The following is a 14,993-nucleotide window of genomic DNA, read 5'->3' on the forward strand; positions in this document are numbered from 1 at the left end:
AAACTCCAACTAACCATTTTCAAGGTTGGGGCTGGAAATCTAGAGAAGGGTTAGGCCGAATGCCGACGACGGATAGTAATTACACCGATTCCACTATGGCCGCGGTAGGCCCGCGGAGGTCCCGCGGCCTACGGATCAAACTCTCAATGGTATACCTCCACTTAAAATTATCTTTTTAGGTAGAAGCTGATTATATAGTATCTAGTTCATGGTCAACTTTGAAATTTGTACACAGACAATTCTGCTCAATCAATAAACTGCCTATTTTCTACCTGGGCTACGACATTCCAATTCTTTTCTCCTGTCAAACGCCTATCCAACGGCTACTTGCTGCATCTAATCTCGACTATTAAACAGCTATATCATCATTTCTCTTGATAGGGTCTTGACTCTTCTGACTCTTCTGCCTCTGGCTGATTGACTTTTCAACCTCCATACCAACTACACAATGCCCGTTACTGATCCGTCATCGTATGGCTCATCGAGCAATGGCCCGCCGTCTATAACAAAGCCAAATAATGAATTTGCGCTTGGTACGAGAGGCATACTGGTCTTTTGCACTTTGTCTGTCCTAACGCTTATGGCTGCTCTGGATGGAACTTCGCTCTCAGTTGCTCTACCAGTAGGTTCGCCCATCTTCATTTAAGATTTCAAACTGACTTCTTCCAGACTATCGCCGAAGCCCTAGATGGAACAGCGATTGAAGCTTTCTGGAGTGGAACTTCTTTCCTACTTGCCTCCACAGGTATGTAACACCTCAAAAGCCTTATAAAATGACTATACTGACCAATACAGTCTTCCAACCCAGCTTTGCATCTTTTTCTAACATATTTGGCCGCCGTCCAATGATCTTACTTGCTATTCTGTTCTTCTGCGTCGGTGCCATCCTCTGTGCCATTGCAAAAAACTTCACCTACATGCTAGTAGGCCGATCTATTCAGGGTGTTGGTGGAGGCGGTATCCTAGCCCTGAGCGAAGTGATCATTACTGACATCGTGCCCCTGCGATGGCGAGGTCAATACTTCGGCATCTTAAGTGCGATGTGGAGCCTGGGCTCAGTGACTGGCCCTATTCTCGGTGGAGGATTTGCTGAGAGTGTCACTTGGGTAAGTATATTCGAGTCTGTCATCTCAACAAGATCTAACTTTTACAGCGGTGGATTTTCTACATCAATTTCCCTTTCATCGGAATAGGAGCCGTCTTTGTCGCTTTATTCCTCAATCTCAACCTCTTGCCCGCCTCATTGGTTGAGAAGCTCCGCAAGATCGATTACCTCGGTACTCTCCTATTCGTTGCCAGCTTGTCTTCCTTCTTGATCCCTCTTTCGTGGGGTGGTGTCTCCTATCCTTGGAGCTCCTGGCACACTCTCGTCCCTCTGATTGTCGGGGCTTTGGGTCTTATAGCCTTCGCATATTATGAATACCGCTTTGCAACTGACCCCATTATCCCACCAATGATCTTTGCCAATATCACAGCAACAGTCTCCTTCGTTGAAAGTATTCTGCAAGGCCTTGTCTTGTGGTGTGCTCTCTACTATCAGCCACTATACTACGAGGCCGTGAAGGAGTACTCACCCATCATCTCCGGCGTGGCCCTTTTCCCAGAGACCTTTACTGTCGCACCAAGCGCCATGGTGACCGGCATTCTTATCACAAAGACCGGCCACTACCGTTGGGCTATCTGGATGGGGTGGGTTCTTTCAACATTAGGAATAGGACTGTTGCTTATCATCAAACCCGACACGAGCACCTACGGCTGGATCCTCATCAACATCGTGCCCGGCCTGGGACTAGGCGTTTTGTTCCCCTCCCTTGCATACGCCGTGCAAGCATCGACAGCACCAGAAAACCTCGCTATCGGAGTCGCAATGTTCAGTTTTTTCCGGGCTCTCGGACAGGCGATTGGTGTTGCTATTGGCGGAGTGGTTTTCCAGAATGAGATGTATAAAAACCTTCTCAAGTACTCTTCTCTCGCACCCATGGCCAGTTCTTACAGTCAGGATGCAGCCGGGCTGGTCCAGATCATCAAGGGCATGGCAGATGGCGCGGACAAGTCCAATCTCAAGCTGGCGTATACTGACAGCCTGCGTATCGTGTGGGCGGTCTGCTGTGCTATCTCTGGAGTGGCTCTGATCCTCAGTCTATTCACCAGGGCTTACGATCTGAATGTCGATCTTGAAACCGCTCAAGGTCTCCGCGGTCTCGACGAGATTGATCTCACTGAAAAGGATGTTGAGGCGCATGAGGAGGCATCAACTCAACCAACTACCACCCCTTGGGCATACTGATTTTAACGTAGTGTTTTGAACTTGTATATCACGATTAAATATTGCAATAATGACTATCTCTCTTCGGAACTGTCCCTATCGATCCCATCTGTAAACCCAGCTCCGCGAATTAATACTTTCCCCTTCAGGCTCCCCTTTCTAATCAATTCCAAAGCATCGGCGAATTTTTCAAAAGCCACAACCTTCTTGATCATAGACTGCAACTCAATCTTCCTTGTAAAGGCGAGCTCGAGAGCTAGCTTGAAATCACCCGGCCCATATTTATACGCCCCCTTCATATTAACCTCGTTTTCTAAAACAGCCGACATAGGAAAGTCCACATTCGGACCTAACCCCGTCTGCACAAAGGACCCCCCAACCCGCAGAGAATAGATCCCCATCTGAATGTAGCTCTCCATACCAGAAGTCTCAATAGCCACATCATACCCCGGCACATCCGACTCACTCAAATATGACTGACGATCCATAGCCCCACGTAAACACCTCGCGTTCTCAGAGGGCGTAAGCGCATGGTTCATCAAAACAGACGAAAAGGCCAACCGCCCATTCGGAACAAATGAGTGCGCAGTATCCAGTCTCTCGCGACTAGTATCGATAGTAGTAATCATACTCGCACCGTGTTCGCGCGCAACAGCAGCACACAGCAACCCGATCGTCCCAGCTCCAAACACAATAACTTTATCACCAGGCTGCACGCCGATTTGTCGCACAGAATGCACAGCCACAGCCAGCGGCTCAATCAGGCACGCCTCGTCCAACCCGAACGGTCTGCCTACACTAGGCGGGATCTTGTAGCAGCAGTCCGCAGGCATCTTGAAGTACTTTGACAGAGCGCCATGCGTAGGTGGGCTTCCAGCAAATCTCATCTCAGGACATAGATTGTACTTGCCTAGTTTGCAACGGCTACAGAGTCGACAGGCTATGCCTGGCTCTATAGTTACGGCATCGCCAGGTTGGAGGTTTTGCACAGCCGGACCGACAGCGTGTACGATTCCTGAGGCTTCGTGGCCCATTATAAGAGGGTATTCCTCTGACACTAAGTATTCGGCACTGCCATCAAGCCAGAGTTGGACCTGGGGGTCGTGAGCTGGGCTACTGTACTTTTTGGTGTGGGGCACATACATCACTGTCGCTGATACCAACATAGGCGATTCTGATTATCACATCATGATCTTCTTCGATGATTGGAAGTGGCACGTCTCCGATTCTAACATCTTCAGACTGATAAAGGAGGCAAGAGGGATTCTGCATATTGTATATGATTGTCATGATGCAGGGTTATGTAATCAGTAGACCCCTGTCCACGGGTGTAGAGAGTTTCCTCAAGAAACGACCTCTGGTGAAGGATCTGTCCGAGGTTATAATGCGTCTGCAGGTGGGGTAAACCCCCCACTCAGTCTTTGTCAAAGAGATGCAAGGTGGCGTAGTGGATAATGCATAGATACGCGCCTCGTCACATCTCATTTTACATTTCACATTTGAAAATGGATATTATTTTCTATTGTCCCATACCTTAATAATATTGCAGAAAATAAAATAATATTTTATCGCAGTATGAATATTACAAGAAATGAAGTCTTGGTACCTCGTGCGTTGTGGTTTTCCACAGGTGACAACCTTGAATGAACCCAGGAATATTGAAATGCTACCTAAATATTATGGATTACACAACCTTCAGAACATCCTACCTAAGAATCTCGATGGTCAGGGATTCTCTGGCTAGGTCTCTCATGTTTTCTAGGTAGCAACAAAAGAGAGAAAAAAGAGAATCTTTGATTAACTTTTCAATTTCCACTTCAACGCTTACATTCACCTTCAAGTGTTCGTTCTTTACCTTCACTCCAGGGCTTTTGTATTATTTTCAAAGTTCGAGGGTTATATACCACGTGAGTACTTTTATCTCACTATCACTCTCAATATCTCTCAATCAAGGTTTGTAAGCTCAGTTTTCCAAGGTTGCTATAAATACTTATTCTAGTACTCTTCGACCATCTTCCTTCTGTGATCATGACCTTCCTCAATCTTCTTCTTCTTCAAATCCTGTCCCTGTCCCTTTACCAGAGGGGAATGATATACCCATCTGATGAGCAGAGAACTATGACCAAGATTTCATCAGTTTCAAGTGATATCGATGTCTTTGGCGAGCGGCATCAAATTCGGTGGCAAGGTCGCCAACCCACCGTAGACCTACACAGAAATGAAGAGGAAGAAGAAGGAAATGGGCCTCTTAAAGAGGGTAATGTTTCACTTGAATTCCGTCTTACTATTTTGCTCCCCGAGCTTGCTGAAAAAACCAACGTGTAACAAGCTGGAGACTACCGGAACAGCAATTTCGTATGGTATGTAAGTGTAATGGCCTTCTTAAAAAAGGCTTTGCATTCCACTTCAACGTAAGGGACGAGCTTAGACCTAATTTTAGGGCCGAAGCCTACCTATAGGGTCAATACTGACGATACGCTGGTATATTCACATACACACCATGCCATCTCTGCTCGACCTGCAACAGGAAAAAGTTTGATTCCTTGTCTGGAGCCGCCTAGTAATTAAACTGACATTGATGACATCTTGCACCTGTAAGCGTCATAGATGATAATGCTAACTCTTTGAACCCATCAAGACTGCTACAAGCGCTTAGTGGGAATGAACGGGAGATCAAAAAGCTGCAGACTTATGATCTAGATTACTATGGTTCCCTTACATGATTTAATATTACGGTGATTAATAACTAGGCAGAAATCGCAACTTGCGATCGAGCACACCTACAGCCGATCAAGTTAAGATCCCCAGGTGGAAGGAAGCCACAGCAAACATATTCAAACTCATCCGGGACTGGCTGATTGATGATAGCAATGCCATCCCTACACTCTATCTTCAGTTTCTGCTCTGAGGTGGCGTGAAATAAGCAGCTTCCTGACCCACATACCGAAGCATCCAAGGATCCACAAATCAACACTATTCCACAGGCAAAATCTGATTGGGTTCACAGATCCTTTCCAGGAAGTACTCCGTACAGGAAGGTTCAATTCCATTTGACGAGATAGCCCGTTTTCTAATATCTATCGATTCGGAGAAAATATTTTGAATAACGAAGTGAAATGATAAATTTTGTGGTCAATTTCAAAGCGTAAAGAGCGTCTGAGTTTCAGCCAGATTTCAATAAACCCTTCCAAGGCTGTCTAGCCTATTAACTCTCGGACTGTCGACCAATAACTTGCTCTATTAAGGTGGTATAAACTTCAATTACACCTCCAGGGCTAGGCACTATCCACATACCCTGTTGACTCGTTTAGACCTTAGCCTAGGGGCTCTAATCCTAGATACGTAACTATGCAAGCATTGAATTAACATTCCAGGTGACTTAACACTAACCCTTCTTTACTCCGTATGGACCTCGGGCGTTGATGATTCTGTTGAGTCGTCGATGTTGAATAATCTGCATGAAAAATTTACCTCGGAGTCGCCAACATTTCACTTTCACTATAAACAATCTCAAACATTGATCTAATATACAAGCAGCATGAACCATCATGACTTATCAGTCACCATTCATGAACCGAGGCCTGTTCGAAAATTTATTAAGCCTCAAAATGATATTGGAGTGCAAATAGGGTCTCGGGCCGGATCTTGCTCCACCTAAAGAAAATAAGGAAAGTAAGGGAACACGCGGCAAGAGTGAATCCCTATGACATCATCAATCTACACTTTGGATTTTACTTTTACTCTTTTTTTCCCTGCTTTTCCCAACATTCAGAGGGAGATTATCCATGCGCAGATCTATTTTTTCTTGTGATTATCACATTTGACAGACAGGCCCACCGCTCTTCCCCGCCAGTTCACGTTTGAAAAAAGAGCTACTGGGCATTTTCCGCTATTTGCTGTGTCTTCTACTTTATCAATCATGGCCACAGTAGCATCAGCTACTATAGGTGCACCACTCGAACATCAGAAAGACATCCGAAAGGAAGACTGGTCTAATGAGCTGATTGAGCCCCAGTCTCATGATACCGAGACTGACCGAGTGAATTTTCGCGGTGATGGGCTTAATACTGGAGTCCGAGTGCTCGGTTCGTGATTTCTTATTTCTGATTCGCTCACGAAGCCACCAAGACTAGCGCACGATCCTAGTTAGGCTGACTTATACTTTAGGCGATGGGCGATTGGATATACGTATCAAAGAGCGTAGGCCAAGTATTGCAAGGCTGCTCACCCATACTATGCACACTCCCGTGCCATCCGACCTCGAGCCTAGTAGTGGAATATCTAGCCGGAAGTCCGAGCCTACCAATGAAGAAAAAGAGTTCCCTATACACATGAATATTGCTATTCAAGTCATCGGCTCTCGGGGCGATATCCAGCCGTTTGTGGCCATAGGTAAAGAGCTCAAATCACATGGCCATCGAGTACGTTTAGCTACGCATTTATCATTCCGAGAACTTGTTCTCGATGCTGGTCTGGAGTTCTTCAATATCGGTGGTGACCCTGAGGAGCTCATGTCGTTCATGGTCAACAATTCTGGGCTTCTTCCAAGGTTTGACGCCTTCCGAAACGGTGATATTCAAAAACGCCGACGTGATATGCGACTCATGATAAACTCATTCTGGAATTCCTGTTGGGAAACGGGAGATGGAACTCATCTCCATCAGATAAAGGAAGACTTATGGAGTGACACTGCCGATTATCGAACTCGGCCATTTGTTGCTGATGTTATTATCGCAAATCCACCTAGTCTATCACATATTCATTGCGCGCAACGACTAGGTATACCTCTTCACATTATGTTCACGTGAGTATTGTAAATCACCTAAATTTAAGCAATTGCACTCCGGCTTATTGAATATGCAGAATGCCATGGACGCCGACACAATACTTTTCACATCCCCTTGCTATCCTACATCAGCATGACTGCAAACCATCAGTTGCCAACTTTGTCTCATATGCCATCGTAGAGATGATGGTCTGGGAGGGCCTTGGTGATATCGTCAACAAATTTCGAAAGTTGAAGCTAGCTCTTGATCCCTTGGACGGCATTACTGCGCCTAGTTTGATTCATCGCTTGAAAATCCCCGTCTCATACTTATGGTCAGACCCTAGAAGAAGGTTCAGTCATGAAAGTTAAAACTAACTATTTATCTAGGTCGCCGGCTATTCTCTCAAAACCAGCAGACTGGGGTGATAACATTGATATTTGCGGCTTTAGCTTCCTCCCATCCAAGCCGGACTACACACCACCCGAGGAAATTGTATCTTTCCTCAAGGCGGGACCCACTCCTATATACATCGGTTTTGGCTCTATTGTCGTTAATAATCAAAAAAGCTTAACAAACATAGTGTTTGAAGCCATCAAGAGATCTGGCCAACGTGCAATTGTTTCAAGAGGCTGGGGAAATATTGGCGTGGACGATAGCGAAGTACCAGATAATATACTTGTTATTGGAAGTTGTCCACATGACTGGCTATTCCGACATGTTTCATGTGTGATTCATCATGGCGGTGCTGGTACAACAGCAGCAGGTCTTGCGCTCGGAAAACCAACCATCATCATTCCATTCTTTGGAGACCAGCAGTTTTGGGGAGATATAGTGGCTCGCGCTGGCGCAGGCCCTGCTGCCATTCCATACAAACAGTTAACGATTGAAAAACTGAGCGACGGGATTGATTTTGCCTTGAAAAGCGAAACCTTAGAAAAGGCTCAAAAGATTGCAGAGAAAATGCAGGATGAAAACGGCGTGCGAGATGCTGTACGCAGCTTTTATCGTCAGCTAGATCCAAAGGCTATCCAATGTGAAATCTGCCCATCTCAGCCTGCTGTCTGGCATGTCAAACACACTGAAATTGGACTGGGCGCCTTTGCAGCTGCCATTTTGGTAGAATCTGGGAGAATTCGACCTGAGGAGCTTGTCTTGTGGGTTGTGCAAAATTTTGTGAATCTTGGATCCGGTTGCTAATTCATCGAATAGGAACCGACCCATGGAGTACGACACTTACCGTGATCCTACAGGTCCAATCACTGCTGGGGCCCAGGTTCTTCTTGGGGCTATTGCCAACTTCATGACCAGTTTGGCAGATGTCCCCACTGAAATTGTACAAGAGATATGGACTGCTGGTCGCGCAATGAGTCACCCACATAAACCCTTTGATCCGCACAAGAAGTGGCAGCGACGAGCATCCGAATTTAGCGAGGATTCGGACATTGACAAGTCTGTAAAGGATAGTGCCAGCTCAAGTCGAAGCTCCAAGGAATTCTCACTGGGGCATTTTCACAGACGTTCTACTCAACAGAAAGCCGAACGTGCCGAAGCCGCACGTATTGAAGCCGAGCGCCTTGAAGCCGAAAATATCGAAGCCGAACGAGTTGAAGATTCCGATTCTGATGACACATCTGACAGCGACGACGACACCCACACAGGCGATTTACTCCCTGTAGCCTCATTAGAAAGGAACCGCAGCCTGCAGCTTGCCAAATCACAATCCATGAGCAGCGAGGTTCTAGCTCCTACCTCAAGAAGTATATTTTTCGAGGCTTTAGTTCATGGAAGCAGGATGTCCAAAAAATTTATCAACTTGTTGATTTGGCTCCCAACCGATCTTTCGCTCAGTCTTGCCAAGGGCTTCCGCAATTTACCCAAAGTATGGCATGATCCCATGGTTCAGCCAATACCCAAGGTTATCGGTATACGAAGCGGATTCAGAGCTGCCGGGCAAGAATTCATAGACAGTTTCTATTACGGATTCACAGGGTTATTCACCCAACCCCAGTACGAATACAGAATGACAGGCGGAAAGGGAATTATTAAGGGCGTGGGAAAGGGTGTTGGCGGTGTTATAATGAAACCACCAGCTGGTAAGAGACAAAATCTCCTATATAAGTTATGGTATACTAACTCAAAATCAGGTCTCTTAGGGCTGGCAGGATATCCATTGAAAGGGATTCGCCGTCATCTCTTAGACTCACTTGGCAAATCTCAAGATAACCAAATCATCGCATCTCGCATCACTCAAGGTCACGAAGAAATGCGCGCATCCACATCTGAGCAAAGAGCAGAGGTTGCTAGACAGTGGGAAATCATTGAACAACAATTGAAGAAGCAGGAAAGGCCATGCTCCATGCATTTTAGAATGCACCCATTACATGGAAGAGCTGACAGCCTGGTGGAGTAAAAAATGGTTTAGATTAATCTATATAAGCTTGATACCTCGATAATAGACAAAGAGATAGATCAATTCAACCTTGCGACAAATACTTACTTAGCCATTCCCTCTCCCTAGCATTGCCACCAGTTACTCAGAGATTCAGACGCTTTTCTGGGAAAGCAACAAGATTGCTGGGCGATACTGTATCAAACATGTTTACCTTCAGGAAAACTTTGCCGAGGATCATGGGAGTACTGGTGTAAATATCACTTTCATCTTAGTTACCGATCCACCTCTTTACCCAAATAGCTCGATTAGAGCGAGCATATCTTCCATACTTAGAGCAAAAATTTTGGTTTAGGTCACAAAATTAGCCTGGGTTCAATTGTTAGAGCAGTTCGTGTACAACACATGTATCACATTCCTAGATGCAGTTTTTGAATCCTCGTAAATTTTCAGAGCAGTATCCGGGTCATCGATGTTCATTTCTTCTCTAGGAACATGATAGTTCACCGAAAGACTTTTTTAAGACGTAAGCCCTGCTCTCTCTTGAAAGGTCTTTTTTTCCTGGGATTGTATGGATTTTACCACCGCCTACCCTTCTGCAACTATCACTGTTAGAACAGTCAGCATTAAAATCGGCGACGAGGCGAGTAGTACGCACCAGTGACAGATAACCGCGTTAGAGGGCTGCTCCGGCAGCGTGATGCAAATACTCTCGCAATTTCAGTGACCAGTATAAGGCATGTATTCAATTGAACTTGCTACGGGACTCGGGATGGTATAAGGTGGAGTTAAGGAAATAGAAGAGTACAGGAAAAGTTTTTAGGGAGGTTGAAATGTCATTTTAATCAGTTTCATCTAATCGGTGCTTGAAGAACCCACATAAGATTTCAGCCGAAATTTCCTAGTCATATATCATGACGCCACTGATCTGAGATAAGCAAAACTAGCTCACCAAATACTCTGCCTAGGTTTAATTAAACAATTCAAGCGCGATCAATAAATCGAGCTAAAGATTTAGAGCAATTAGGTAAAAGTCTGGCATCCCCATATGAATGACGGCTATGCGGGTCCCAGATCCGGCTTCCCCGGGCTTTTTTCTCTGCTGAGCCTCAAAGGCTCGGCTTGGCCACAAACCTTGAGCCCCAGGAACCGTCCGAAGGCATTATAGAGACCGCTACAATCTTGAAAGTTTTTGAGCCTTTACACTTACTTTCATGAGTCACTCTCGTTGAGCCTGCTTTTATATTGCTAAATCTACAAAGTTAGGCGATTTTGAAGGGTTTCTACAGATATTTCATGCCAGAATACAGGCAGTTGGACATCCTCTGCCTTTGGAACCAAGAGGCCCAAGCGGAGCTCCAAGTTTACTGGAAAATATATTTTGAAGAGACTTGCAGTCTTTGAGTTTTACAATCTCATTTCTAGTGATGGTAGCGGATTGACAGATTGACAGATTCAACGGATTGAATCCGTCAACAATTTTTGATCACGTAAAATCCGACAATCCGTTACCATCCCTACGAGTCATTTCCAGTGTATTGAGCTTTATCAATCCGTATTATTGAGGAAAATATTCTAATATGAGCAACCTACAGGATAGTGCCCATTCTATGAACTACAAAAGTATCAATAGATTGAATTCAACTCAGAATAAAATTAAAATTACAAAAGTACCGTGGGTAAGATTCAAGATCCACAGCTCCTGTTGATTGCTCGTTTATTGTAGCTTTGCAAGAGCGTCGCATAACGAAATACGAGCTTCAGGGGCAGTTCTCATCAAATCACCAGCAATTGATTGCAGCTTTACACGTGCATCACGATCACCACTTTTTTCGGCAATTGTAGCGAGTAATCTACCATAAGCCCATTGGTCTGTATCAATTCGTGCCTTCCACGGAGCACTGACAGGGGCTAATTCGCCATTTCTTTGGAGGAGCCCTTGCATCTCAGGTGAAAGCCATTCCCAATCATAGCCGCCGGTCCCGCTGATATCTATGAGGATAGCGTTTCCCCGAGCATCTAGAAGAATATTTGAGGGCTTGATATCAAGGTGGGTTCGACCACTCTCATGCATTGATTCCAGCGCGCTTCCAATCTGTAGAGCCCATTGGATCAGAAGAGAGCCATTTCTGATCTTTGTCTCCACAGAGATCTCTTCGAGCGAGCCCCCGGAATAGTATTCAAGGAGAAACCCTGTAATCACTTCTGGTGTGTCGGATGATGAGTTGGTCTTATAATGGTTTTCTGATATTACTAGACCGACCAATTGTGCGATATTCGACTGCCCCTGGAACTTTGCAAGAGCCTCGATCTCGTCCAAGATATGATCCGTATCACTAGGTTCATAGATAGGGCGATCGATTTTTTTGTATGCGAACTTCTGCTGCTCGAACAAGACGACGGAAACTGTGGGTGCGATAGCTTCAACAATCTGCAGATCGCTTGCCCTGAAAGTTGGGAGATTCTGGCCTGGGTCTAGAGTAGGGTAGATGACTTTCTTGTAATGGAGAGACATTGTAGTGAATTGACTGAAATTTTGATTGTGGTATAATTTCCATGACCTCTCATATTTAACTGAGCAAAGGGGGAGAAGATCCTCTGCTCTTCAAAGTGGGGTCACTCGTTATCATGTCATGCCATCAGGGGCCAAAGACTACCGAGCTAAAAACATTAAGGAAAGTTCGGTGAAACATTGAAGCCTTATCACACAATGGGAGAAGCAAACATTAAGCACAAAGGATGCAGTGTGACGGTCAAAGATGGCTTCAGGAAGTTGAGCGACAAACAAGCTACCAAAAACTTCACGAAAGTGAAATTTATTTGATCAGCAAAGCTGGGGTCAAAGTAGCTCATCCTAAAGATAAGAGATCGAAAGATTATAAAACAGATATAAAGTTTTCCTAAGCCATGTAAGCCGGTTGTACTTGGATCAATCAGGTCACACCGTACTTCAAGCCGATAGAAATATTGAGATCAGAGCGGAATAGCTCAGATGAGTAAGACAGGATGCTTTATCAATCGCCGCAGACAAGAATTTCTCGCAAAATCATTATATAAACAACCTACTATAGCCAAGACTATTTTCATTCGAAGTAGAGATCAATCCCCTCCTCGCGCCTTACTGGCCCTCGAACTCCGAAAGCAGGTGTGAATAGAGACTGGACGGATAATAGAGATATGCACCTCTAAGAAAACGTCTTTCCATCATCTGCTCAATCACATCTTCGTTGCCGAATGCCTTGTGTTGCCGGGAGGTGTACTCGCTTCCATAGAAGGTACATATTCCAAAGTCGATCATGAACACTTGAAACATACCTTCCACACTCTGGACAATCAAACTCCTCTCTGAAATTTCCTTATTGAGGACACCAAATTCAAAAAGCTGCTGTATAATTTGAATTAAGTCTTTGACAATTTTATGCTGTTTATACTTTGGCTCTTTGGTAAGGATGTAATGTCTAGGTATGATTGAGAATCCATTGATATACAGTATTTCCCGAAACTGGTGCAACCACCTACACTCTTCGAATGTTTTTCTGGACACTGAAAAGTAACACTGATATTTCGAAGTGACATATGATATCATGGAATTATTAGATACATAGTTATGATATTTAAAGATGCGTTAATATACTTGATCAATATCATTACCATCTCAAAAAACGACGCTATCATCGGAAAGATAATCATCGGGTCTGAAACTTCACTGAATGTCATCAATCTTCTCCTGGTCATTTTGAATTTTGCTCATCAAGCTACCAAGTCGGGATTTCAAGAACGCGTATATGACTGTATAGATAGCGAACCATGATTTCGACAGCCTGAGGTTCGTTTTGAGACAGGTCAATCTCGCATGTTTGCCCTCCTAGAATCTGTCAACTCACCGTATAAGGATTGTTGATATGAGGATGAGAAATACTTTGAAATCATCTGAGCATGCAGCAGATATAGTCTCGAAATCGGCTCGACCAATACACACAAAATAACTCTTTTCGGGCCCCGCTGCCAAGATATTAGCGCCGATAAATTATTAAGCGGTCGCGATTATTCAGCCGCCGTAAAAACTTAACGTTAGTTAATGCACCTGCGTTTAGAAATAATACGAATTGGGAAAGAATTTGGTGGGGTGGCTGAGCAGCGGTGTTGGCGGAGCGGTGGAACACGTTGGCTAGTTATTTAAACAAGGCTGAACGCCAACCCCACTATTTAGCGACAACCTTTATCGAATAAAACAATCTTTCTGATTGACTTCTCAGCATTCAGTATCATTCTAAAATTAAGTATATTCCAAATCTAGCGCTTTCAAAAAATGTCAACTCACGCAGAAACTTATTCATTGCCATGTCCCTTCCACAAAGACGATCAGCTCAATCGTGATCTCGATGCATCGCTTGATTATTTACCAGGTCATCCCCGGATCAAAACTAGCGATCGTAAGGGCTTGTATGATTTCATTCTCCGGGAATTATGGTCTGAGGACCTTGAGTCGATATCGGGCAGACTCTGGTGGATGTCGAAGCAGGATAGCAGCAATATTTCCCCGTTGCATCGACAGCGAGTAAAGGGCCGACAGATCATCGTAACTGAGGATCCTCGACTACATCTTGTCTGGATCGACGCCCGAATTTTCATTAAACCCCTTCCCAAGTACATAACATCCTACGCATTCTGGGATACATTTATGAGCGATCCGTCTAAATATGGTGCGGCAGCGAAGGTCAGAAAGGCCGCACTCGGGTATCTGCGAACGTATTTACACCTGATACAATATGAATCAGATCTACATATCGCACAAGACCCGGCTCTCTGCCTGGTTCCTAAAGAAGTGACCTGGCCTCGCTTCTGCCAGTTCACTGCTCGTTTCAATGACATCGCGGAAAACGAAGTTTCGGGACGATATCATTATGGAGAGATCCGATTGACCCGACTGAACTATTATGCGCCCATTCTCCTAGGAAAAAGCCATTATAAACGTGAGAGTTATCAGTATCGAGCGTACTTTGCTCGAATTCAAGGCCCCATGATATCTGCATTTGCATTTTTCTCGATCGTCCTGAACTGTATGCAGGTCAGTCTCGCAGCCTCCACTTCCGATGAGAGATATTCGAGTACTTTGTTATTTGCGGTTTGCTACTGGCTCAGTACTTTGATTGGATTTGTAACTGGTGTCCTTATGCTTATGTTGGTATTTCTTTTTGTTTTCAAAGTGATCAAGGAGTGGAGATTTGCGATAGCCCATCGGCTATGGTTGAAACAGAATCCACAGAAAAGGCTAGACGGCCATGTGTAATAGGCAACTCAAGTAGATTTCAAGATATGCTACTATGCAGACAAACTCAAGACTGGCTTACATTTTAGTTATTCAAAAACCGTTCTTAAAATACTAAGTTGAAATACCTTTTGTCTAGTAGCGTATATATGATCTTCACAAGTGCTAATTCCAGACGTGATTTACGAAACGGAAATACAATGTCCTTCCTTTAAAATTGCCGCTAGATATATTATAAATTCTAGAAATTTCTATGCAGACCAGTTCAATACTCGTATATTCTCATATAATATATGTTTA

At 44.5% G+C, this 14,993-nt stretch overlaps 6 protein-coding genes across 6 annotated transcripts; 4 read left to right on the top strand and 2 right to left on the bottom strand.

Moving 5' to 3' along the window:
- Positions 1 to 448: 448 nt before the first annotated feature.
- N7495_004760 (MDR family MFS transporter) lies at positions 449 to 2,287 on the top strand (the record flags this gene model as incomplete). The annotated part of the gene is made up of 4 exons (XM_057207411.1): positions 449 to 622; positions 670 to 745; positions 796 to 1,106; positions 1,154 to 2,287. The coding sequence occupies 4 exons, from the start codon at positions 449 to 451 to the stop codon at positions 2,285 to 2,287; spliced, it is 1,695 nt and encodes a 564-aa protein (XP_057065091.1).
- Positions 2,288 to 2,340: 53 nt separating this feature from the next.
- Positions 2,341 to 3,538, bottom strand: N7495_004761 (uncharacterized protein; the record flags this gene model as incomplete). The annotated part of the gene is made up of 2 exons (XM_057207412.1): positions 2,341 to 3,360; positions 3,410 to 3,538. The coding sequence occupies 2 exons, from the start codon at positions 3,536 to 3,538 to the stop codon at positions 2,341 to 2,343; spliced, it is 1,149 nt and encodes a 382-aa protein (XP_057065092.1).
- A 756-nt stretch (positions 3,539 to 4,294) lies between these two features.
- On the top strand, positions 4,295 to 4,591 carry N7495_004762 (uncharacterized protein; the record flags this gene model as incomplete). Its single annotated transcript, XM_057207413.1, has 1 exon — positions 4,295 to 4,591. One exon carries the CDS (start codon positions 4,295 to 4,297, stop codon positions 4,589 to 4,591), a length of 297 nt encoding a protein of 98 aa, XP_057065093.1.
- Positions 4,592 to 6,185: 1,594 nt separating this feature from the next.
- On the top strand, positions 6,186 to 9,445 carry N7495_004763 (putative UDP-glucose,sterol transferase; the record flags this gene model as incomplete). Its single annotated transcript, XM_057207414.1, has 6 exons — positions 6,186 to 6,351; positions 6,434 to 7,070; positions 7,130 to 7,366; positions 7,422 to 8,189; positions 8,245 to 9,128; positions 9,180 to 9,445. The coding sequence occupies 6 exons, from the start codon at positions 6,186 to 6,188 to the stop codon at positions 9,443 to 9,445; spliced, it is 2,958 nt and encodes a 985-aa protein (XP_057065094.1).
- Positions 9,446 to 11,141: 1,696 nt separating this feature from the next.
- Positions 11,142 to 11,939, bottom strand: N7495_004764 (uncharacterized protein; the record flags this gene model as incomplete). Its single annotated transcript, XM_057207415.1, has 1 exon — positions 11,142 to 11,939. The coding sequence occupies one exon, from the start codon at positions 11,937 to 11,939 to the stop codon at positions 11,142 to 11,144; it is 798 nt and encodes a 265-aa protein (XP_057065095.1).
- Positions 11,940 to 13,733: 1,794 nt separating this feature from the next.
- N7495_004765 (uncharacterized protein) lies at positions 13,734 to 14,714 on the top strand (the record flags this gene model as incomplete). The annotated part of the gene is made up of 1 exon (XM_057207416.1): positions 13,734 to 14,714. The coding sequence occupies one exon, from the start codon at positions 13,734 to 13,736 to the stop codon at positions 14,712 to 14,714; it is 981 nt and encodes a 326-aa protein (XP_057065096.1).
- Between the last annotated feature and the right edge of the window lie 279 nt (positions 14,715 to 14,993).

Source organism: Penicillium taxi (genome assembly GCF_028828555.1).
Source record: "Penicillium taxi strain IBT 34144 chromosome Unknown utg000003l_segment0_segment0, whole genome shotgun sequence".
Taxonomy (NCBI): Eukaryota; Fungi; Ascomycota; class Eurotiomycetes; order Eurotiales; family Aspergillaceae; genus Penicillium; species Penicillium taxi.